This window comes from Artibeus jamaicensis, unplaced genomic scaffold, assembly GCF_021234435.1.
Source record: "Artibeus jamaicensis isolate MK-2021 breed Jamaican fruit bat unplaced genomic scaffold, CSHL_Jam_final contig_3230, whole genome shotgun sequence".
NCBI classification, from domain to species: Eukaryota; Metazoa; Chordata; class Mammalia; order Chiroptera; family Phyllostomidae; genus Artibeus; species Artibeus jamaicensis.
In genome coordinates this window covers 6,731,897-6,757,441 of record NW_026521764.1, presented here as the reverse complement: position 1 = coordinate 6,757,441, position 25,545 = coordinate 6,731,897, and the positions used below count along the sequence as shown (strand labels likewise).

At 46.9% G+C, this 25,545-nt stretch overlaps 2 protein-coding genes across 3 annotated transcripts in view; both read right to left on the bottom strand.

Annotated features, from left to right (window-relative positions):
* Window positions 1-303: 303 nt before the first annotated feature.
* Window positions 304-3,900, bottom strand: PRR15 (proline rich 15). 2 transcript variants are annotated; one of them, XM_037126586.2, is made up of 2 exons: window positions 3,220-3,900; window positions 304-1,430 (listed from the first exon to the last, which is right to left on the bottom strand). In XM_037126586.2, the coding sequence occupies exon 2, from the start codon at window positions 1,277-1,279 to the stop codon at window positions 890-892; it is 390 nt and encodes a 129-aa protein (XP_036982481.2). In that variant the 5' UTR covers window positions 1,280-1,430; window positions 3,220-3,900; the 3' UTR covers window positions 304-889. The 2 variants fall into 2 exon arrangements, with proteins under 2 accessions (XP_036982481.2, XP_036982482.2); XM_037126587.2 differs by having other exon boundaries at window positions 304-1,425.
* A 10,366-nt stretch (window positions 3,901-14,266) lies between these two features.
* The window catches only part of CHN2 (chimerin 2), a 257,379-nt gene continuing 246,100 nt past the window's right edge, over window positions 14,267-25,545 (bottom strand). The window contains exons 10-13 of the mRNA XM_037126517.2: window positions 21,765-21,842; window positions 19,376-19,513; window positions 17,653-17,758; window positions 14,267-15,085 (exon numbers count right to left, since the gene is read on the bottom strand). Of these exons, the coding sequence (XP_036982412.2) occupies window positions 14,914-15,085; window positions 17,653-17,758; window positions 19,376-19,513; window positions 21,765-21,842 (494 nt within the window). The 3' untranslated portion in view covers window positions 14,267-14,913. The remainder of the gene's footprint in view (window positions 15,086-17,652; window positions 17,759-19,375; window positions 19,514-21,764; window positions 21,843-25,545) is intronic.

The window sequence follows — 25,545 nt, the reverse complement described above, 5'->3', positions numbered from 1 at the left end:
CCAGGAGACTGCAAAGAATGATTACTCGAGTTGGGACTTATGTATGAGGATGCAGTGAAGTAAAAAGAGAATGCCGGAATAATGAAAGGGCACCGCTCCCTCCCTTCCCAGAATTTGGTTAGTAAACAGGGATATGCAACTAAATGGTTCCACTCCCGGTGAAACGTCCTCCCTGCAGCTTCCCAAGAGCAGCTGTTAGTACCCTGTGTGGCAAATGATTAATTCTGCTCCCTGGGATTTTGCAGGCCTGCTTTTAAGTATGATGGGTTTCAGTCTTGCCATGGAAAAAGTACAAAAGTCACCTTAAGTCTCACGGTGCAACACTTTTAATAGTCCACACTAAAACAGGCAGGGTAGTTTTGTAGGTCAACATTAAACGCAATCTTGCCTGACTTCACACGCTTCTACTTAGACTGTTTCCAGCTCCCTCCCACGCCCTCCCTCAAGGTGGGAGTCTACAGCAGTATTTCTAAAGTGCACTTTTCAGGCATTAAACACAGCACTGTGATGTTAGGGCCTGGCTTCCTCTGGGGGGGCTGCCCCAATCCAGGGGAGCTGCCATCTCTTAGAGAAGCACCTCTCTCACTCCCACAGGTGCTGCAAGGAGTGGAGGCCACAGAAGAGCTTTTTGAAGATAATAATTATGCCAGCTTTCTCTGTGGCAGGTGTCTTCTCTTACCTCGAATAAATATTTCATGCATCCTTGAGTCATGAAATACTATCAACTCAAGGGACACTTCCATTTCCAGGAAAATGGGATCACAGAGGCCTTGGGTGGGTATTCTGAATCTGGTGGGATGAGACACCTCCTGCAGGGACAGGCCCCAGTTCTTGGGTTTAGAACTGGGGGTTGAGGAGGCATGCTGGGAAGAGAGACAGTTAGCTCTGGCTACTGTTTGTCGTCCTGGGGGTCACCAGGGAAGCCGGCCTCCTCCTGGGACCTGACTCCCTCCGGGAGCAGAGTGGCGCGAACTTTCCTTTTCTCCTTAAAGCGCCCAGAGCGCGAGATCTTCAAATTGCGGCGGCTGTGGCCCGATTTCTCCACGCAGAACTTGTCTGGCTTGTGGGGCTCGCCGGTGCTTGAGAGGAGATTGGGGTGTTGATTCTCCTGGGAGCTGTTTGTCCAGTCCGGGCTCTGCAGTGCTGGCGGTGCGGACTCCCCGGGGGCAGCTTGGGCTGGAGGCTGCATCCCCACTGTAGCGCCCTTGCTTTTCTTCCCGCTGTTCCCCAGCGATTTCCACCAAGGGCCAGAGCTGCTTGTGGAGCTGCTGTCGGCCATGCCCCACCGCTGAAGGGCCTCGGAGACCGCACGTGGGTAGGGGCCTTGGTCGCAGGGGTCTCTCTGTCTTGGTGGTCTCCGGCGTCCCCTCTGCTCCTTCTCTGCTTCACCCTACCAGGCAGCCGGGTGGGGTCCCAGGCAGCGGTCTGCGCTGGGGAAGAAAACAAAACGTGGTTACTGGGTTTGTCGAAGTCATGCCTCGGACCCCTCAATTCCATTTCTTCTTTTTCGCTGGGGCGACACCGTATCCCCGAGGTCTTAGTGCTCGGAGCCCAGAACCCAGAGAGGCTCAGACCTCAAAAGGCACCACAGTGCCTGCAAGGGCACAGGCAGATGAGTGGCCATCAGGGCGCCACCGTCTGGTCACAAGACTGAGTCTTGGCACTCTTTGGCCTCAACTACAGGCAGAACAGCGGTGGTCAGAGCCTGAGGGCCACCCTGGTGATGTTCCAAGGCATCTGGATTAACTGGATCTGAGAGGGAGCATGGCCTGTCCTGTCACACTCCGCCTGATCGTGGACGATGACCCAAGGTGACTCACCCGGTCCGGAACGGAACCGGACCTTTGATGAGCACCTGGAAGGAGGTGCCCCAGAAGCAAGTGCGGCCCGCTGTAGATAACCAATGAACATCAGATGCCTGTCTGAGGTTTTTGCTCCATGGATTTCTGTCCCGGGATCCTTTTCGATGTGACTCTTCAGGGTACTTCGCAACCCAGGCAGAGTGAGGAACAAGCTCATGGTGTTTTGTTTGTTTCCTTTAAATTCCGCGTTTACCAAATGAAAACACAAATTCTGCTTTTGCCACAACTTCTGTCTCCCGACTTTCAGAGGAGTGTAACTAGACTTAACTCCCCTGGGAACCCGCCTGCCTGTTCTTCCTTTTACCCCTCAGAGACCAATCTTTCGCCTCTTGGAAGCCACCCCTGTTGGTGGTTGCAACGAGGCCAAGCGGCAAAGGTTCTCTTCCCTTAGTTCTGCATTAAAGTATACCCCAAGTCTGTTTATACTAAGCAACTAAGTCTGGGTAATTTTAGTTACAAATTAAAAAGGCTTCTGTTCTTTCCCTTGCGCAATTCCCTGCTGCAAGGAGAAAGCGCCCAGGAACTCCAAACCAATTTGCGTCTTCCCAGCTGTAAAAAGTGCACTCTACGGAGCGACGAGGGTGTTATCAGCATTTGGGGTCCCGATAATCTCAGCAGCCAGAGTCCTCTGCCCACGGTCTGAGCTGGGTCTGTCGGGCCCTACCTCCAAGAACGCACAGGATTCGCTCGCCCCGTACTCATTCCCACCGTTTTCCCCCCCTGGGCTCCTTCCCACCCCACGCGCCCAGAGTTCCCGGGATTTGCCTCTGCGCTGCGAAACTTCAGCCGACTTTGCCGTTTGAGGCTGTGGTCCCAGAACCCAGGAGAAAAAGTCTGAGCGCCTATGTGAAGCGGCTGACGCCAGGCCTGGCCTTCGCTGTGAGCAGAGACTGTGGCGCCGCCTCCTTCTCAGGACGCCCCGAGGGCACACTCCTGCAGCGACTTGAAAACAATAGAAAAAAATGGCCAAAAGTTCTTTCCGTACCCACACCCTCAGGCCGTTTGCTTTTGGCTGTGCAAACATCCTGCTCCCTCTACAGTTCCAAAAAGCACCCCCAAGTTATTCACTGCTGGTGGTGGCAGGGTGTCCTGATGCTACTTTCTGTCTTCTACCCTACACATCTCTGAAGTCAACTTGCGTGCACGGAAGGGCTTTGTACGAATTTCCCAACAAAAAGTTTGCGAGTTACTCAAAGTTACACAGGGCGCCTGCAGCTCCCAAATTCTCCTTGGGCACGGAGGAGGGGGGGCGGCTTCGGGGGGCGGGAGGCAGGGGGAAGCCGCCCCCCCCCCCCGCGTCCGCGACACCCCGAAAGGGCTCGGTCTGGGCTGTGGTAGAACCAACCCGATCGCTCACCTGCACAACACCCTGCTGATCTGCACCCCGCTGGCCAGCGAGAACGCGAAAGGGGTGCGCTCGGGACAACCTGGAAGCTGGTGTGACGTCCCTCCGCGCGGTGCTGGAGAGGTCGGCTTCTTTCTGGAGGGTATGCTAGCAGCCTGGCTAAGCCGATTGCTGCTGGAGATCTCCAACTTCTGCGGGCTGCAGTGGTGTGGTGGGCTCCAGCCGGAGGGACTAGTCTTGCTGCCCCAGGTGAATACCCAGGGCTGCACTCTCAGTTAGTAGCTGTTCACTCTGGGGAGTGTCCCTCTTCCTTGCCAGTGCCGCCTGGGAGCCGCCAAGAAATGGGATCTCAGCTGCTCACTTTGATGCTCTGACTCTTCCTACGCGTCAGGCCACTCGGGAAAAGACATCTGCCCACCTGCTGGTCATTCGCCAAGTGATAGGAGAAACCTGAACCCCAGCCGGCGAAGGGGTGGGATAACCCGGGAGGCGGCCACCGCTGCTACAGGTGCAGGTAGGAACTTCGCGTTTCCGCCCTCTAAGGGACGAGATTGGACCAGGTCGCAGGCGTGGCGCCAGCCAAGCGGTGTCTGATTGGAGAACGGCTGTGCTTCCCGCTGCGCGCGGGTCCAACTCTTTCTGGAAGGAGAAACGGAGGCCGGGAGACGGTGGCCGTAGATAACTCCAGTGGATAAATGTCACTGCAGCTCTCCCTCCTCCCCTACCCTGATTTCTGTTCCCCCTTCCCCTCCGGGTCCCCAGCCACGGCCACTAGGCTGCGATCGCAAGTTTTGTTGACTCCCTGGAGCCGCTTCATATCGGGGCAGAATGTTGCAGTCGAAAGCGCTCTTAGTTGAAAGGCCGTGATATTAACAAGTTCGCAGTGTGCCAGCAGGCGCGTTCCAAGCGCTTCTGTGGGTTAACTCACTTATTACTCTCAGCAACCCTAGGACGTAGGTACTATTTAATATCTTCGCTTGATGGTCAAGGAGACCCTAGCCCGGGAAGCTTCAGTGGTTGCCCAGGGTTGCAAAGCTGGGAAGAGGCAGAATTCGGTCTGAACCCAGGAAGTCTGACTCCAGCTCCCAGAGTCATGACAAGGCTGCCTGCCTTGGGCTCTTTAAGACACTACCTGATGATGTGACTTCCCTCAGGTCTCTTCCAGAGCACAGCCATCCCACCTGGCATGGACAGATCCAGCCCAGAGGCGCTGCAGGGGAATACGTTAAAGTTCAAGAGGCTTTAGGGCATTTTCACGAATGAAGCGAGAGGTGCAGTCTGCTTCATCTTCCAGGATGCTCTGGGTTTTGTTTTTGTTTTTGTTTTATTTTTAAAGAACTATTTTGACAGCCCTTGAGCTCACCTATAATTTCTCTGAAGGCTGAGTACGGAGCAACCGATTGGCTGAGCGTCTCTGTGCTGGGGACCTCCTGAAGCGTAAAAGTAGTGAAAGACAGAATTAGCAGAAAGAAATGTGCACAGAGTATGTCAATGCATGAAATATGATAAAAATATGAATATACGGTTAACTGCTTAGTTTAGCATTTTTGGATCTTTGAATGACAGGCACCACGGTGCGTATTTGAAAGTGATACAGTTTCATATATTGTTGAGATTCATTTTAGCATTTGATGCCAACACCGGGACTGAGCAGAGACAGGCCACCAGCCACGAGGAAAGGATGGGCCAAGCCGTCCTAGTGCCATCTCTGTACAGAAGAAGTCAGTGCACCAAGGAGGATGGTATCACCACCCTAGGAAGCTGTGGAGCTGGGTGGCTGCATTGTTGACCCAATGGCTGAAAGAAAGACATTTAAGGAAAAACAATTAGTATTGCCAAATGGCTGGCTCCTCATCTAGTGAGATTTAACAAAGGGGTCAACGTTTCCCTAATCAATGATCACCCACTAACTCCTGAAATGAAAAACATTCATTTCTCCCATCCCTCCTATTTATATCGAACAAATTTGATATTTATGTATTGTTAGCCTAATGATAACACCTTCCCAATAAGCCTTGCATGCAGTAAAATTTAAATGGTGACACAAAAGCAGAAGAAAAATCAGGCAGAAGGGACCAGGGAGGTAGAGAATGGGTGAGCACTGCAGACAGAGGGAACAGTGAGCGTGTGCAGAAGCCTGGAGGTGTGCAGGGGCTTGGGGTTTTTGAGGAGCAAAGAAAAGGCCCAAGTGCACCTGAGTGCACAGAGTGAACTGAAGCTCTGCAGGATATGAAGCTGGAAAGGGGGGGTGTTGTGACCAGGACATTCAGGACCTGGTCACTCACGGTAAGAGGTGTTCACGTAATTTACTGAAGAGGGAATGACATGATAAGATTCACATTGAAAATAGCATTGGCGTTGTCAAGAGTGGATGGTAGAAGGGACAAGAAGGGCCTGTAGGGAGATTAGGTAGGAGCCGGTTTCCACCTGATGGGGGGACGTTCGGTGGGATATTTGGACAGCTTGTGTTAGAGCAGTGTGACTAGTGAGATGAAGAGAATTGGAGGCAAAAGAGATTTTGGAGGCAGAAACTGCAGGGCACTATTTCACTTACTTTATACAAACAGACTTTAACTAGCAGCTTAAAAGGGAGACACTTTCATAGCCTTCCCAGTAACTAGGAGCATCCATGTGCTCTAGTTCTGACTTCCAGGGCTATAGAGAAGACTTCTGGAGATGTTTCTCCCCTGGATAAAAGGCAGGACCTTCTGCAAGAACATCCTTTGCTATACCCTTGAGTCTTACATCTAAGTACAGGGTGAGTGTGTGATGTCTGGGTCTGCAGCTGCCATCTGCAACTGGGAGGCAGCAGGCATGGGAATAAAGACCAGCATGCTGAGGATGATGGCACGGGAGTGCGAGAAGTGTCCAGGTCCTTGTTGACACCGACGAGCGCCTGAAAGATCCCTCCACACTGCTAGTTCAGTGAGATGATGCATAGTTCTATGAGCGACAGATTTAAACACAGTTTCCTCTTACTATCACCAAAAAAGTCCTTCCTGATACAGCCTGAGTTATAGCAAAAAAAAAAAAAAAAGAATGATATTGCCGAAATGGGAAAAAATGGCATGTTGTCACATTTTTTTTTCTGACCAATCTAAAAAGTTCTTTATGGAAGGAGGGGTTAGTGAAGAGTTTAAGTGATGAGGAGGTTTGTAGAGGCAGGGAACACATCTGTACAATAAGGCACGGGGTTAAAGCAACAGGAAGACGAAAGTGTGTGAACAGAGCGTGGATGAACATTTGGGGTAAGTCCAGAAGGTGAGAACCATCAGATTATCTGAGATGACATAGAAGTTTGACTTTGAAAGGCAGAGATTTCAATCAAAACAGTTAGATTTAAATCTAAGAGTTTTTCTTAATTTTTGAATCTAGAACATTTTTAATCTATAAAAGTTGTAACCGCCCCCCTGTTAAAAAAACACCCCACAGTGAAAAGCCAGCTCAAAGAGGGCCAGTGTTAGACAGACGAAGTCGTCTTTTCTTTCTGTTGAACTAGGAGCCCCACTGCCTGGCTGCGTGCAGAGGCCCTGGGCTGACCCTGCACGCTGGGCTGGCAAGCTGGGCGTCTATGGAGCAGACACAGTTAAAGTTGATTCTCCTGTCCAGGGGGTAGTAGGTGACTTTTCATGTTACAGAATTTGCTCATACTGGGCAGTGCTTATATTTCTTAATAATATTTCATTTTTGTCACTTTCTGTCTTTCAAAGATGTATGGATGGCTTGAGTGAAGGCACTTTAATTCTTTTTCTTTCTTCTTTTGAGCGAAGACACTTTGCTTCTTTTTCAGGTGACCCTTCAAGTGGAATAAAGGATTACACTCAAAGACAATGTGGAATGAATTTCTAGCGAGCAGGGTTTTCATACTAGGAATTAAAATAAAAACTGTAGAGGTTATATTTGGCATTTGCAACACTTGCGGACCTAGTATTGCATAACTGTGATCATTGTGTGGGTGTTAGTCCTTTTATTCTTTTTGCCCCTATTTTCATATTTACTTCTCTCATCCTTCCCTTCCCTTCCCTCCCTTCTTCCCCCCTTCCTTCCTTCACCCCTTTCCGTTCTGGACTCTACCATTCTCTGAAAATTACATATGTATTGCCCATGGCCTTTCCCTCTATAGTCACCAATGTACCATTAGTTTAACATTTCTTTTCTCCTTTCTGTGTATTCACATCAGTGTTGTTGGACTTAGTTTATAAAATTTATTTTTTATTGAGCTAACATTGGCTAATACTGTATAAGTTTTAGCACCCGCACCTGAAATTGGAATCTATTTTTTGTACATCTCATCCTATACCATGGCAGCTTAACGTGAATGCATGTCTAGAAGTACAATTATAGTTACAAGACACTACTAATTGTTTCAGGTTTTTTTAGACTTTTTTTGGTCAAGTACAGTTTTCTGCCTCCTCCCCCCACCCCAGTTATTTCAGTTTTACACTTGACTTAAGCCAGGCTGATCTGTCCAGCGCAGCCTCTCTCTGAAATTCAGTCAACACCAGCTGACTCTCCCTAACTCCCTGTTTCTACTCCCTTTCTGGTCTTGTTTCTTGGTATTCTTGGATATTACTGTGTGCTCCTCATTTTTCTTTAAAAAAAATTACTTGTAGAAAAATCTAAGATCTAAGATAAGGGCAATTTAATCTGAAAGGGATTTTAAAAAGTTTAGGACTACTACCAGACAGGACCACCCACCTCAAGTTCATGGCTGGAGGATGTTTTTGGACAATGAAAACAACAGACCCATGAGAGCGGCTGCCCTTCATCACAGCCTCTGTGGACAAGTCCATTTGTTCTTTCCTGCTCTGCCCATCCCCACCCCCTTTCTTTTCTGTCCTCAGGTAACCTACCTGTCTATGCAGACCTGGGGGCGGGGCATAGGCATACCTTACCTCTGAGTGGTGGTAACCTTGAGGTCCCTATCCTTCGGGGCCTACACTGAATGGGAGAAGAATCCTCTAGTTATCACTCTCCTTGAAGTGAACCTTGAGCTTAAAATTCTGTTCCTTTTGCTCCAGGAGGCTAGCAAAAGTAAAGTTTTTCACCATGCAGTTGTTTTCAGTGGGAGATTTCATGCCACTGGCACATAATTTAGCCTGCCACTGACAGGAGTGGGTGGGTTTCAAATGGTGAATTGTTTGCTTGGTGTGGTGTTCGTTCCCTGAACTAGAGTGTAGTTTTCTATTTATTTGCTACACATCACTTCCTTTGTACCATGTACAGTTCTAAATGGCTTTATAAATAGTAACTCATTTAATCCTCCTAAAGGCCCACTGAAACAGGCATTATTATTATCACAGATGAGGTAGCGGGGATATTACAAACTAAAGACACTTGTCCAAGGTCACGCAGCTTCAGAGCCAGCATGTGACTCCAGGAAGACTGGTCTCAGGGTCCAGAGACCCAACTCACCCTTGTGCTGTGTGTGTCCCCAAGAACATGAGGACGTGCCACTCATGAATCTGTAGGACCCGGCAGGCTGCCCAGCAGTAATAGCTTTCAGGATTGTTGAATGACGGACCATCCAACATACAGGTGTGAATGCTTTAATTGTAATAGGATTGGCTTGTAAAATGAAATGTGGTAAAAGTGGCAATGAACTAATACTCTGATCCATCATCACTTGTCGTAAGAGTTTCGTTTTCTTTAATTCTGAGATGTGGTCCTAGTAGGTGGACCAAACTATCTGACAATGTCTGCTTTTGCTGTTTCAGTATTGGAAGAACAACATTATGCTGTGATATTTGAAGGAGATGGAGTTCGGTGGTGGTGGATGGGGAGGAATAATGTAATCACAGGGGATGGCTGCCATGACTTTATTAAATATTTTATTGAGGGGATAAATAAATGATCTAGAGGACATGACATCTTGGCTCAAGACACCACAGCACGCCCTAACAGGTGGCTCAGTTGGTTGGAGCACCATGCTGTACACCAAAAGATTATGGGTTCGATCCCCACCCAGTCAGGGCACATATATATAGGCGGCAACAGATTAATGTTTCTCATATTGATGTCTCTCCTCCCCCGCTCCTCTCCCTCAAAACCGATAAAAACATATCCTTGGGTGAGGATTAAAAAAAAAAAGAGCCTCCACAGCACATCCTGACTTTCTCAGGAAACAAAGATAATTCAACTTTCTTGTTTGTTAGAAAATCATTGATGTATATAGAAGTCATTCGTTAACCATCCAAGGTAATGTGCTCTGGCTCGTCACCTGGTTCCAGGTCGGGGCTGGGGTAAACTAGCTCCTTTCAAAGGTGACCTGCCATCTGCAGCTGTTAATTTCCCTTTTCAAAGGGGTGGCTCGGTTCTGCTCCATTTGCCAGGTTACATTTTTCTCATTTGCGCATTGTCGACGTGTGAGCTCATTATCCCACAAGTTCTGGCAGAAGGCGGATACCTGATGGTAGGGTAACATGATGCAGGAAGTGAGTCTTTGGGTCCCTCACCTACATCGAGGCCAATGTCAAACTTACATAGTTTGAAATCTATAAGAAATAGCTGCTGTCCTGCATCACCAGCTGCCGAGGGACATGCACCCGAGTTTGGAGACAGCTCGAATCAGTGTGAACACAGGTCAGTCTCTCACTGTACACTGTCAGGGAACGTTCGGGTTGATTCGCTTAATGTGATTTTGTTTACATAGTCAGAGAAACGACTTCTGCTGTGGCTATAACACTTTTTACAGTAACGATAAAATAAAATTTCTTACCAGGGACTTCTCAGTTTATTATGGGCTTCCTCTAAAGAAAGGTCCTTTCCTGTTTTGTAATGGTAGAGCAACCAGAGAGGTAGACACTATAAATCCTACACTTTTCTCTTAGAAAGTTTGAACCATTTCCTCAAGGTCATGAGACCTGGAGGTGGAGTTATTTTGATTAGGTTCGAGTTACTCCGTCTCTAACACAGTGTCCTTCTAATATTGCTGCTTGAATCGCACATTGGTTGTTAGTTAATCATTAGATCACCAAATGTTTGTTGGTATCAAGGCTATTACATCAAAAGGGGAAGTCACAGTCTAAAAACTAATCAGCTCATTGTTCCCCAAGGTTCCCCCTTAGAACAATGCCACCTCGTGTGTGGTTGCCGAAGGGTGAAGCAGTAAGGGGCGACTCGCCCCTGTGCGTCCATGAAACAAAACCTCCCCCTGCCCCGCCCCACAGGAAAGCCCTGTGAAATCACAGGGCAGTCGAAGCTTGAATTAATGCCGGGAATTGTAATTATATACATTTCTTGTGAAAAGACTTGATGGTTGGTTTGAATTACTGTTTGGCTTTGGGAAATTACTTAATAGCTTTAGGCTCTGGTTTCATTAAATGTAAAGTGAGGAAAATACTATCTACGTCTGTGGGTGGTTGCCAAGGTTGAAGTAGACAATACATTCATTAAAGCCCCTAGCCCCATGCCTGACACATAATAGGCACTCATTAAATATTCGTCTGTCCTTGACTAATGTCTTTCATTGGATGGGTGGGATAATTCTGTGAACTCCATAAATCAGTCACATGCAAGTGATTTTTGAAAGTAATGGTAGAGGGTCTTCAAGATCCCTGTCGCTATTGTTGGTTAAATCCGGGTTTTAGTCACCTAAGACTGTGATGTAAAAATATACTAGACCATTTCACATGTGACAGTTTGCTATGAATCCAACTTTTCTCGGGGACACACTTCATGATCAGACTGAATCAAGCAGAAGTTTTCTGTATGTGAGTCAAGAATGCACTTTATTCTTGTGGCACTGAAATTGCATTACCTCTCGTTAGAGGAGGAAGTATGCTCAGTTAAGCTTGAATGCAATGTTACCAGAAAGGATTAACAAATCATAAGACAAAATCCTTGGAAGTAAGGTCACTACCAGACTGTGGCGCAGGCACAAGCCAAGAAATAATGTTTAATGTGCGCTGTCCCATTAGTTCCTGGAACCTTAATATATAACCTGTATCCTGTACCCCTGAGTGATAACTGAAGGAGGGAAATACAGGAGCAACATGTCTCGGCTGTCCGAGACAATAGGGCCCCCCTCCTCCTTCCAAATTAGTTTCTATTTTATTTTAAAAATATATGCATGTAGTTTAAAAGTCAAATGTTATTACAGGGCTCCCAGCAAATTACAGAGGTTTCTTACCATATTCCTCCCTTCAGTCCTCCCCAACCACTTTCAACAATTTTGCTTTTTTATTCTTGGCATTAATGCAACTCCAGAATTCTAAATAGTATGTGTATCACACTTTCTTTTGATTTATTAATATAAGACATTCTCTGTTAACTTCCCATTATTGTATCTGCCGATTTAGTTCTGTACCCCCCACCTTCTGCTTTGCTTCCTCGGTACTCCCACTAGTGTTTCGTTACGGCCTGTGTTTAGTCGACCATTCTGTGTTTATATTATTATGCCTATGTCAATATTGTTTGGGCTAAGCATTGTAGTGAATGAATAATTATTTTTGCTTTCTTCTTTTTTTTGTCTTTTCCTGCAGGTAATAATGGTCCACTTTTAATTTGCTTACCTGTGTTCTTATTTCTAATTCTTTCTACACCTTCCAATGGCTTCTTGGTACACTCTTTGTAAGTCCAATCACATTAGGAATATATGGGTTGCATTTCGGTTTTCCTAAAATTATCACTCCTGGACCTCTTCTTCAATATGTGCAGGTCTCTCTCTGCCCTGCTGCACTGCCTCCTCCTGGGGACACCTGGTGGGGGATTTTGCATCTCCTCCTTCCCAGTGAGTGAGCACATTTTTGGTGGCTCACACTGATGGTGCAGCAGCAGAAGGCATGGGCCTTGACGTGGTTGTCACTTCTGTGCTGCAGTTCCAGTCTGGACGGCAGGGGCTCTGTGCCTGGCACACAGCTGTCCTCCCAGGAGCTCCTTTCACCCGTATTCCTGCATCCCTTTGCCTCCCCCAAAACAATGTGATCTCCACCAGGCACAAAGTAACCTTGAGCTCAACACATAATCTACTGTACGTAATTAAAAATGGATTGTGGATTTTAAATGTAAAATTAAAAAACAGAGAGTGAATAAATAAAATAGAGAATGTCTTCAGGGCCCAGGACTAAGGTGAAGGATTCTTAGACATGGCTAAAACCACAATGCATACAAGAAAAAATTATTAGGTCGAACTTCATCAAAAATATAACACAACTATTGCTCTGAAGAAAACAAGCTACTGACTAGGAGGAAATATTTGCAAACCACATATCTGACAAAGGCCTTATACCTACAATACCTGCCCCCGTGGGCCTCCCCCATTCCGCTGGTGGGCACTTGAACAGAGGGAGCCTGCAAACAGTGCTGACTGCCTTCAGGTCTAATGACGAGAGTTATTCCAATGGCAGGAATTTCAAGCCAGGTAAGAGGAGCCATACCAGGCTGCCAGGGGATGGAGAGGTGACCCTGGGGAAATGGGCTGGAGACTAAGGCAAGCGAGAGGGGATCAAGTGTTGTCATTGTGCTCGAGAACAGGAGTCAGGTGAACCTCATTAGGCGTGCTAGAGCCCTGTTACAATACCCCTGTAATTACCTGGACTCAGATTTACCCCGGGGGCAAATCCTTGTGGTCTTGTGCTTCTTCCTTCCCCACCCCCATGGTATATATCCTTTCTCCTTCTAAGCCATCACTCTTAAAATGAGTGATAACAATAAGAAATAACCATTTCCCATTACTTTAGATCATCATGTCCTCTAAGACATCACAACCAGAATATTTGCTCTGGTTTTCCAGATGAGCAAATATATTTCCAAGGTCATATGCATGCAATGGCTAACAGACAGAGCTGGGGTTCAAACTTGAGTCTTTCTAGCTCTAAAACTTTTGTTCTGTTCTCCTGCAAGTGGCCTAGAGTGATTTGCTCAAAATCTCTCAGTGAACGACATAAATGTGACAGGTGGTACAGGAAGTGCAGGTAGGCCATCTCTGCTGGAGGAAGTGGGCGGAGGGAGTGGGGCAGCGAGCTGGGGACTCATTGGGATATTTGTATTCTCCCCGTGTTTGGGTGAGAATGGACACCTTATTGCCAAAATTCATCTGGGAGCAACATTCTCAGATCACCCTCACAACCTTTACCCCCGCCACTGCCCACCACCGATTTCTCATGCGTACTCCAAAATGATAGACAGAAGAATTTAATACATTTAATGCTTTTCCTTCCATTTACACTATCATAAATTACAAAGTATTGTTCACTTCACAAAATAAAACCATTTCCAGATAATTTTTGACAGTATCAAGAAGTACTCGAACTACAACAAACAAACCTGTACAGCTGGGAGGAGCCCTCAGCAGAGACTGGGCAGAAGCACCTTGACCCCCACGTGCCCATGGAGTCCATCCGCAGAGCCCTGGGACCCTCAGGACAGTTGTGCTGCACCTCCTTTCAACCCCTGGGGCACACAGGACTTTTCTTCCGGTCACTCCAAAACAAGACCAGTGAGTAGTTACAGAAACCATCTCAGACGGTTGGGGGAGAAGACCTTGCAGCTGGACTGAAGGAAAAAGAAATCTAGATTTACAGCTTTTGATGTTTTAAATATTTTACCTATGTTACAAAATATAGAAATCTTGGTGTGAAAAGCTCATGCTAAGATAAATAGAACTGATCAGAAGTGCAGTAATAAAATCATATTAAATTATTATCCATACAGAGCTGCTTTTATCAAAGAGGAATGCATATGCATCAAAACCAAACTTATTCATTCTTACTTTTAAAAATAGGCTTGTTTATAAAACAAAAATGAAAAAAAACCCAACAATTATTCTGCATGTTTGCTTTTTATAAATACAGAAATGTGTAAAAAATAAAACCTGGTTCAACAGAATAGAGAAAAAAATGCTAACTTTTTATGCCACCCAGATACAGCCAGTGTTCCCAAATTATTTTATGTAAAATGACTGAATTCTGCATATTCTGGGACATACACACATAATAAGAAGAGAGTGTGACCAATCCCCAAAAGACTTCGGGACTTTACAAAATGTTGGTGGAAAGAAAATTTGTGACGTCTCGGACCACTCTACAATTGCTATAAACATATACCACATGATAGCAAAATCTGTCAAGAGCAGAGACACAGGTGGCGGGTGAAGCGTCATGGAAAAGCACTGACCAGGACAGAGGTATGTCAAGATAATACTGCATTCGTGGTAAACTCTTCCAGGGACCACAGCGAGAAGGCAGGACAAGGTACACAGGGCAATAATCAATGCGCTGCATTGAGCTCTATTTGCTAAAATAAAGTAACATTCTTGCAGCTAAAGTAAAAATACATTTTACAATATAAGTTTCATTTAACATTGAACATATAGAATTGTCTTCTTCCTGTAAGTGGGAAATGTATAACTGTATCAAGTACCTCTGTGAATTAAGTTCCCTTTTATTACCGATAAGACTGAAGTTTAAAGGTCTACACTGTTTTTTTTAATAAGTTAAAGAAAGATTTATTCATCACTCTTCCAGCAAAACAGACATATATACGAGGCACAGCAAAACCCCAGGGGAGCTCTCTCTTACCCTCGCCCTTGTCCCCATGTGGAGGCGGCCAGTGTCTATGAGACACAGTAGCGATTCGGCCATCCACTGTGGTCCAGGAAATTCTGTCACTTGTTTGGGAAACAAATCAAGTGCAAGAAAAGTTGTGTTCCTTTAGCCTTCTGAACTTCCGTGGGGCGGAGGCTATTCGGCTCATTTCCCTGGTGGATTAAAACAAAACATCTTCGTTTTCTATTAAAATCTGCACAATCAGCTTTTGGTACCGCATGTCATGGAGTGTGGTCAGCATGCTGTCCTCGGGGGGCCTCATCAGGGTGGGCCCAAACACGATGCCCAGGTTTTCAGCATTCATGAAATTGTCCTTTTCATTCTGTGTCACCCTGCAAAACAGACATATACACAGAGACATCACATTGACTTGGGGACAAATTTACAGGCTGATTACATGGACCTGTGCCCATAAGAACTTCTCTGGTTTGGGACATGGTGAAAGAAAATTGAGAATCAGAATTACAGAGAAGTATTTTCAAAAAGATACTTTTCTGATTTTTCTTTTTCGATTGTGGACATTGTCTCAGCCAGTGCACGTGAATTACTAAAGTGAACCTGGTATAAACCCAACCTTAAAAATGAGAAAATCAGTCCTTCTCATCAAATAAACATAAAACTTTCATGGAGAGAACATCGATCCGAAGGGGCAGGCCCACAGCACACAGAGAGTTTAGTCCTGGCTGGGAAGGAAGTCGTTTTCACGCTCGGTGCTTCCTTCTGGTCTTCTGGAAGCGGAGGGCAGACTCCCTGTCTGCTGTCAGGAGCACGGCCTAACGAGAAAGGTTTCTTGTAGAACGGGGCTGCCATCAGTTTAGGGACAGCCAGGCCGTTATCACAGGGTGGGGGGTGGCTGGCATGCGGCCAAACAGGAAAGGAGTTGGACATTATTTCTAGTTCCCATAGAATGAATGGGGTCTGGAGCTGCAGTTATTGTCGGAATTGAAAATCATCATTTCAACATTCAGATAAGAATGGCAAAGCCTTAAAGAATAAAATTCAGATTCTAAAGTTGGCCAGATACCTTCTAGTGGAATAAAATTACAGTCTTCTAGATTCTTGTTTTAAGAAACGTAGATTTTAGGATGTTTATAACAGATCTAAAAGGGAACAGGTTCTTTAAAGAAGAAAAAAATACGGTAAAACATGTTTAGGTCTCTCAGCGTTAAGATGAGCCATTTAGCAGTGTTTTAGGAAGGTGCCATTCGGTTGGCGTATTTGCATGTTGTACAGTGAAGGAGGAAGACATTCTTCACATAGACGTTCTTCACGAAAACTGCTCACCTCTCCCCATTAAGTCAGGTTCCACACCTGGCCAAACCCTGTGAGTGGGGCTCGCAAACCCTCCAAAATAAAAATGCTAGATCATTGGCATTTAAGATTCCTCTGGGACATGCCAGCTGTTTTTTTTTCCTGATAATGATACTTTGCCTTCCAAACTACAACAGTTACTGGACACTGAAATAAATAATTAATAGCTAATTAAAAATCAGGCTGACATTCAGTCTATTACTTATCCAAAAATTACTTGTCTTCTTAAATTCAATAAATTAATCAAAACAGAAATCTTCTAAGCGGAACCAATTTGAATCCGAGCAACAGTATTTCTGTGTTGTATAAGGGCAGGGAAGAAAACTAGTGTTTACAGAGCATTCTCGACCTGCTTCCTTTCGCTGGTTGAATGGATCTGACGGTCAGTTCCTATAGACAACGTTCAGTCTGTTTTATCTTGTGAAAATATAGAAGGCGGTGCACAGAAGTGCCCTGACCCACCCAACGCCTCGAAGACCAATGCACTGACCTTGTTATATGTGTGCGGTAAACGGAAGAGGTCCCTGGGTCAGGACCTGGAGCTGCTAGCGGCCTGAAACACTGAGACATGTCCACTGGCCTCATGCGCTCTCATGCAGCTATTCTCTGTAATCCTCTGTGGCTGACACCCCATCTGAGATGTCCCCCCAGTGATCCCTGCCTCCTGGAAATTTATACCCTTATGTATCCCCTTGCCTAGGGCCTGCATCTAATAAGTAGAATATAGCAAAAGCAATAGGGTGCTCGTGCTTGCTTGCTGTGAGGGAAGCCATCTGCCGTGTTGTGAGTTGCCTGCAGGGAGCACCACATGGCAGGCAACTGAGGGTGACTTCTAAGAATTGTGGGCGAGAATGGGAGAACCCCCCCACACCGGTCTGACAGCCTCGGAGGAACCGGATCCTGCCAACAACCACGTGAGTGAGCGTGGAAGTGGCTGTTCCCCTAGTCGACCCTTCAGATGAGGCTGCAGCCTGGCTATCAGTCTGACTGCGACCTCATGCTGGTCCTTGAACCAGAGGCACCCAGCTGAGCCACCTCTGGATTTTGGATCACAGAGACTATAAGATAATGAGTGCTCATTGTGTGAAGCTGCTAAGCTTTGGGGCAATTCGTTCCTTGGTGACAGACAAAAAAGATGTTAGGGTGGGAATGCACTTGCCCAGAGGGAAGGCATTCTCGGGAGTCTGGGACTGGGGAGTGAGCAGCGGTGAAAGAACAGAACACTGTGCCCTGGGCTGGTGCGGGAGGAGGTGGTACAGATGTGGAGGCAGCATCCACTGATGGGCCCTGGCTCAGACTGCCTGGGTTTCAACCTTGGCCTCACTTTGCCCCTTCGCGTCCTTGGTTTAAGCTGTTTAAGGTCCCTAAGTATCGGCAACCTCTCGTGTGGCATGAGGGCCCTAACACAGGAGTGAACGTTCTAGCTGTGGGGAATGGGGCTGGCCTGGAGAAGGTGGCCTCGTTCACGGTGAGGGAGTGGCTGTCTGCTCCACAGGGTGGGGAGGAAGGTTGCAACTTTTCCTAAAGCATTCCCTGCTGGGGGCAGCAGGTTTGCCACAGAGGAGATGTCAAGGAGGTGCGAGCTTACTTCTTGAGGTGGATCATCAGGTACCGGAGGGTCTCATAGTGGGCAGGAGGCAGCAGCATCAGCACTTCATGGACTGCTTCCAGCCTCTCATCGGCACTGGAGATTTCTGGGAAGATCACACATCAGGAATATCAGTGCAGCCTCGTGGCATCCAAGTTTATGGAGAAGTAAGAGGTTAGGCTACAGATGGAGGGGACATCTAGTAAGTTCATGCAATTTCAGGCAACATTTCACTTAGTAATGAATTGGCATCCCGCCTCACTCCAGAAGGAGTGTGAGCCTGGGAACCATGTGCACACTGAATGCCCCCACTGGGTGGGTGGTGGGAGGCTGGGCGCGGTCCCCGCCCTCCAGGAGCCTGCAGCCTGCACATGCTTACCAGTGGCACATGCAGGAACTGGGCTTTGGCCAGCTTCTCAGTGGTGGATGTGCCAGAAACCTCACCATCATAAGCTTTCATTTAAACCAGATCTCAGTCAGGAACATTTCCTTGAAGTTGTCTAATAAGTCTCTGCTGACAGGCTTCCAGAACTGAGTAAAAAAACTTTCCAAGGCAAGGGCACTGCCAATGAGTCAAAGTCAGTCTGCATTAATGGTACTTTTCACCAAAGCGTTGCATGGTTAACCCTGGTATAGGGTCCAGGTTGGGAAGTAGGTACAAGGCACCTGGACCGTGGCAGGGCCCATGCAGACTTCTGCTGTTTAGGTCTCTGAAAGGCGCCCAAAGAGAGCTCTCTCATAATTCCTCCTGGGGTGGAGGGTCGTCTGCAGCGGGAACCTTCTCTATGCAGAACCACAAGGACCCAGGAAGGAAAGGAATGCTTTTCCCAGGAGGCAGGGCCACAGCTCTTTTGCAAAGTGTATCTGCAAAGCTCCCAGCCTGTCTGCGCATTTCCCAGACTCGTTACTACATTTAGTAACACACACCTTTCAAGATCATGTTTTTATGAAACTTCCTCAAAGTGGGCTAGACATCTGTCATGCACCCCTGCATCTGAACCCCTTTCTCACTATGTTCCAAGGCCAAGTGCACTCTCCCTAGCCCCACCCCTTCCCCACTATGGTCCTCTTTCTTGACAACAGTGGGCCCGAGAGCCAAACACAGAATGAGCAGCTGTGGGCTGGAGGAGGACCGGGGCTGATGTTCCTGGACCTGTGAGCCTCGCTCTCCTCTGTGAAATGGGATTATAATAACATTTTCTTCAGCAAGTAGATAAAACTGAAGACATCTGTGAGAGTTCCTAGCATAGCACTTGACACAGTATATTCCTGGCCTGTTATTAACTTTGAACAGCACCCGTGGGCCAAACTTGGGGCACAGCTTTAATAGATTGGCAACAGGATGCTACCTAAAGAATGGTGCAGAGAATCCCTACAGTCCTCCTTCGAGAGCATCTAATTTGTTTTCATGACAGAAACATTCTTGCCTTCCGCATACAGCAGCGCAGGCCTGTCCGTGCTGGTTCCCAGCCCAGAGGGAAGGACAGGGAGACACAAAACTGCCTGGCCTCCAGCGCCCCCTCAGCAGAGCTGTCCTGGCACTGGGTCAACATCCTGGGGGCACAAGGCCTGCTTTTCTGTTCACAGCACCATGGTGCCTGCACTTGGCAAAGCAAGCTGCTCACGCAATAATTGAAACAAGTCTGGGTTTTAATTTGCTTGCATTCAAAAGCGATGTACTTAAAAATGTAATACAGGTAAAACATTAGTTCCCGAGACTTACTCGCAGCGGCTATGAATTTGGAATAGGTGTCGTAGGTGATGATGGGAATGGGCAGGTCTCTGAAGTACAGTTTGAGGGCTCCGGTGATGATGTTGATGTCCGGGTAGGTGCTGGCAGATATGTCTGCCTTCTCGCCATCTGAAAGACAGCCAGTGGTCCAGCTCCTAATTAGGACCTTATTTTACCACGTTAAAGCATGCCCAGAAAGAAAAAAAAATCCGACAATGAACACTCCCTTCCACGTCTCAGCTGATGGCTTCTGCCACCACTGACATGCAGGAAGTCACAAAAAGAGGTTTGCTGAGGGCGCTTTGGCGTTGGAGGGTCCGTGTAGCCAAAAGGGTAGTGACACAGACTCCGAGTGATTCTTTGGGTCCTAGGCCCTGGTAATGTGCTAAATAGAAATTTAGTACAAAATACATACTTGGGATTGTGTCTGGATTCGCAACAGAATACAGTAACAACTAAATTTGTAATAAAATAATCAAGAGGCTGTTAGATAGTCCCCCCGTGTTCTTTGGACTTGGACTTGGAGAGGATACACACATAATAATTGTTGAATATCTCCCAGTTTCCATTGTTTCTTTCGGGCCTACTGAAGTTTCTTCAGCTTGGTTCTTCCTCCCTGGCCCCTCAGACTTTAATGTGGGAAACTCTGACCTTTCCTCATGTACAGTTACTGAATGATACATTCCTTACCCATTTTTACAGGCATTCTCAAGACATTTTTGACTTTTCACTTTACCATTAGTAAATATCAGTCCAATTTAATTGGCACATAGTATAATGTTTTTTTGTTTCTATCACATAGGGACTATTAACATTTTCTTCTATAAATTGAAAGAGAGAACAAATGTCTCAGGCAATTTGGTCCCGAGAATAAAAAATCTGATGTACAGAAAGCGTAAGAGTACAGCAGACATGCCATATGATCCCATTTACATATTTAACAAACAGTTATCGAGGGTCTGCCATGTGCCAGGCAGTGTTAAGCCCCAGTGAGTCAAAGAAGAAAAGGCACACTCCCTTTAAAGAGCTCCAGTCAGACTGGGAATCGGGCACACAACTCAACAATGACGAGGACATTGGAAGACTGCAGTGTTGGAGACATGTGGAAATGGGGGTGGGGCATAGGAAAGGGAATGGCACTCTCGGGTCGGCTTGGGGTGATCGGGCAGGATTCGTAAAAGAGGAACGCTGAGCTGACACCTGATTAACAGGGAGTGTTTGCCAGGCAGAGCAGTGAACACATTCTAGATGGACAGAGCCACATGGGCCGAGGTGCTTGTTCACAAGAACTGGTATGATGCACTTCAGTGTTGCTGGGACTTAAAGGACGCAGGGAGGAGAAACTGGCCATGAGCTTGAACAGAGAAGGCAGCCAGAGCATCAGAGACCTTATCTACTAGCCTAGAGAGTGGAGGTTCTGTCTGGTGGGCTTGGGTTCCGTCCCTGGACTGGCTGCACTGGTATGAATTGGATTATTCATTAGAAATACAGAATTTTAGGCTCATCCAGTTTTCTGAATGAGTCCCCAGAGTGGGTGCCCAGAGAGTAATCTGTATTTTTAACAACCTCCCAAGAAATAATATGGCCTAGAGAGTGAACGACATCGCCATAAAAAACAAAAGGAGTCACCTCTTGAACTTCTACTGGCTCCCCTGACTTCCCTGCATGGGGCACCCCACCCCCTTCCCCAGGCTCTTTGGAAGGAGGAGAGTCAATGGGACCCTGAGAGGGGGGTACAGAGGGCACCCCGTGCCATGTGGACTGACCATAATGGTGGTCTACTAACTCAAGAATCATTAAAAAAATAATTACAAAAAATTCTCGCCTGAGGATATGGTTATTGATTTTAGAGAGAGGAGAAGTGGGGACCACGGGGGGGGGGAGAGGGAGGGAGGAAGGGAGTGAGGGGGGAGAGAGAGAGAGAGAGAGAGAGAGAGAGAGAGAGAAACATCGACCCATCAATTGGTTGCCTCCTATATGAGTCCTAACCGGGGATCAAACCTGCAACCCAGGCATGTGCCCTGACCAGGGATCGAACCTGCAAACTTTTGATGAATGGCATAAAGCTCCTTACTAAATGAGATACCCAGCCAGAGCACAATTCAAGAATCTTAATGCACCAAATGCTGGCTGCCCATTCATTCAAGCAGTATTTTAAACTCATTTCCTTGTGTGGTCACTTGTCCACATTTTAAAAAAAACCCAAAAAACTTCCCCAAAGAGGAAGCGAACTGGAAGATGTGTAAACCATTATTCCTTGGCATCCTGAAGAACAGCTCTCAGTAGCCCTGAGCCTCGGGCCCAGCAGGATTAACATCTGGCTCCAAAAGAGAGGGCACGAAGGCTCAGTCACCTGGCCTTCAAGGAAGGGTAAGCCCACCTCTGTCAAATGCCATTTTGACGTCCTCGATGTGCTCGGTGAACCCGGAGACTCTGTAAAGACCTTCTGACTTTAATCCTGTTAAAAAGCAGAGAGACGTTAATTTTATTTCCCTGGAACATCTGAAAAGGACACTAATTTCCTATCTACACTGTGTGTTCTCAGGAAATGAGCCGACATCACCAGCGCTCCCCTCTATTACTCACTCCCTGTAACATCAGAACGTGGACTTGTCCGTCCCTGGTTCCGAGCACGTCTGTCTTCATTAGCCTGCGCGGCGGCGGGGAGCTCAGCGACCTGGCCTTCTTCCTGCCTGGCTTGGCAGGAAGAGCCTGTGTTTACGATTCTCATCAGCCTCCTGCTTTTGGCTCCTCAGACTACTGGCCGCGATTTCATGCTTCGGAAAGCTACCTGCTTTCTCGCCAGCGTCTTCTCAGTCCATGTGCCATACGGCACGGGCACGCTCATCAGTGTGTGCACGTGTGCGACACTTAGTACTCTGATTTTGTTGAAGCAAGCCCGATTTTATAGCCTTTTACAATTCCAAAATGGTCACGGGGATGTAAAGTATAGCCTAAGGAGTATAGTCAATAATATTGTCATTACTATCTGTGGTGCCAGGTGAGGTACTAGACTATTGGCGGAGTCACTTCATAAATTATATAAGTCACTGTGCTATAAATTATATCTAGTCACTGTGCTATACATCCGAGACTAATATAATATTGAATGCCAACTGTAACTGAAAAATACAAAAACAAAAATCCAAATGTATAGCTTTTTGTTTAATCATAAATATGACAATATGTTCAATGTTTAAATATGATTGATTTGATTATCATACCTTCAAATAAATGATCAGATTCAGGAAAGAGATGCAGGAAAATAAAATTCTAATGAGTGATTCTGGAAACTTGATTGCTACAAAAGAAAAAGATGTAGCTTCTGCTAGATTTTACTGATTCATTAAAATATGTCCAAAGGCCTACCAGGGTCCCAAAAGTATCAGAAGGAATAGAGGACTAGATTTGAGGCCCAGCATGTAAAACGAGCTGCCAAACTGCAGCTACAGCAAAACAAGCAAACGCAGAGCTTGAACTGCTGTGGTCATACGTTGCATCCGACTCCCCATGGCCAGCACGCATTCCTGTGTTTCATTCGGCGGACCTTTATCGGGTGTACTGTCTGTCATAGGAGGGACTGTCTGTGGTCTGCATCCAAGACAACAAATGCAGGCAGACAATGCTGCCCCTCTTCAGTCCTGGGACCACCAGAGACATTCTCACCAGATCTTAGCTGCTCTTGGGCCCACTCAGCCCCATTCAGCCCCAGGATTCCTCTCAGTACAGTGGTCCAGGTCACTGCCACTGATCAACAGAGTTGGCTCACAACATGAGCCCTTGGGTGAGCCTGCTCTGGTTGGTAGGGCAGGTAAGCGCCCCCCCCCAGTATGGTTGTCATGCACTGCAAACAGAGGGGAGCGTGTGGAGGCATGTGGGAGCACAGTGCAGTGAACCCTAGCCCGGCCTGCTGGCAGAAGGGGCCCTGGGGAGGTCTCAGTGAGGAGCCGTCTAGGAAGGAAGTCATGAAGGAGGAATGGAGTTTGCTGGAGCAGCAGGGGCTACCGGCTCTCCTTCCAATATCGGTTCCCCCATCCCTCTGTTGTAGTAAAACCTTTGATTTTTAGAACAACATTATTGCAATGGCCATTCATTTCTGGTGATGTGAAGAGATCAGAAGTGAGCAGACAGGCCTGGGTTGTGTGCTTGAGGGGAGAGAGCATGCCTTTCTGCCCTTGGCTGGAAGGTGGATGAGATCGTGGCAGCCTTGGGGAAGCCAGCCCCCGGGGGGCTGCCCCTCCAGCCCTGGACTGTTCGTGGGGAAGAAATAGATTTTTATCCTGTTGAAGCCACTATTATTCAGGATCCTGGTGATAGCACCAAAACATACGGGGTGAGTGAGTTGGTCAGACAGACAGGTTTGGGGGTGGGGTTAGGGGAGCTGGTCATTCCAAGAAAAGGCAAAAAGAAATAAAACAGGTTGAGTCCTGTATGTTGGGTCCTGTACTAGGTCATTAATATGCATCAATTCATTTAATCCTCCAGTCACTTTAGGTTGTATGAGTGATTCCGGTCACTTTGTAGGTGAGGAAACAGGTATTCAAGTGCAGTAAGGAACTTGCCCAAGGTCATACGATAGCTACTACGAGACAGGGCACGGATCCTAACGTCAAGTCCACGATCTTTCCGTTCTCCACCTCATGCTAAAACAGATGGCCATAAAAGAGCATGAGGAGAACATGAAGGCATTTGCTATGGACGGAAGGTGGGTAAGAGGTTGGCAGTGGTGGCAACCAAGCTGGGAATAGAAGTGTCACGTGCCTTTCTTCCAGCCCAGTCTCTGGTTCTACTCACGTGGAGCTAATGCCTGCAGCTCCGACCCCTTTGCTGTGACTCCCTGGCACACATGCCTAATTTGTGCTATTATGGGTCTTGGACTCGTTGTGCTTAGTGCTCTGCCCAGTGGACACATTAGGCAGCAGACATGGTGGTTCCTTTGCTCGGATTATTGGTCGCCTATGATGAGGAACACTATGGGACGATCCCAGATCCCAGCTTCTCCAGAGAAGCATGGCCTTGATTGCCAGCTCCGGAGAGCCTGGGGATCTGACCCCAACTTGCAGAGCCTTCTAAACAGCAGGACCTCGGGCTGCTTTCCTCGGCCTCTCATCCGGAGGCAGAGCCCCCTCCTCAGCTCTGACCCAGCTCAGCCCTGGCATGAATACCTCACCACACCCCGAAGCATCCACTAAGCACTGATGGCCACAGCAGTCATATTTCTTACCATCTGAGATTAAAGGAGCAAGTTTTAAAGGAACAGAATAACTATAGCTTTCATCCCGCATGGAAAAGGGAATAATCTCCTGTCTCTAAAATTCCTGGAATACCAAGCTAAAATGTCCCCTTCTGTTTTGTTTTAAAAAGATTGGGAGGGTTGGCCAAGGTGTAAATACCTGCAGAATACAGTAAGCCGATCTGGATGCGATAATGGGCCCCAACTATAGCAGAGCACATATATGGTAAAAACAGTTACGGCCTTTGGGCTTTTTACATGGTCCAATTTTCCAAGTTATATGCAGTGACCCAAGTTCTCCCCAGCCAGGCTTGACCCACCATATCTCTGAACATTTTAATACTGTAAGGGCTGAAGAGTGGCCAAACCAAGCGCCAAGGAAGGAAAGATGACTCACATGTAACATAAAGAACCTTTTCTTTGAAATGTTTCTATCTTCATTGCCTCCTTGATCTTTTGAGGCATAGATATTTTTAATCTTTTAACTCTCCTCCTTGAAATAAAGAGAACCAATACTATGGTAGAAAATGCATTGCTGACCCACAATTTCTTTACTTACTTGATAGGAGCACTTTTTAAGACTCCATTTAAATCTCTTCTCTTCCATAAACCCTTTCTGAATTGTCCTCAGGGAAGGCGAACATTTCTTCCTGTGCAACTCTGCAGCGTGTTTGAATACATGCACCCACACATTACTTATTTGCTCCTCTGATTCTGCATACTATAGTGTGAATTTCCTGAAGGTGAGAACCGTGATTTTTATATTCTGAATGTGTGGCACATGAGGATGCTTAGTGAGCATGTGTTGAATGCATGCATGAATGGCTTATGCATGAAGCAGAAAGTGATTTAGTTCGTGTGGGTGTGCACACACACACGTGCTTGTGTGCCTGTGCGGGCCACTTTCCCAACATCAATAGTGGAAAGG

Excerpts from the sequence above, each read along its gene's own strand:
- PRR15 (XM_037126586.2), bottom strand. The coding sequence starts at position 1,279 with ATGGCCGACAGCAGCTCCACAAGCAGCTCTGGCCCTTGGTGGAAATCG.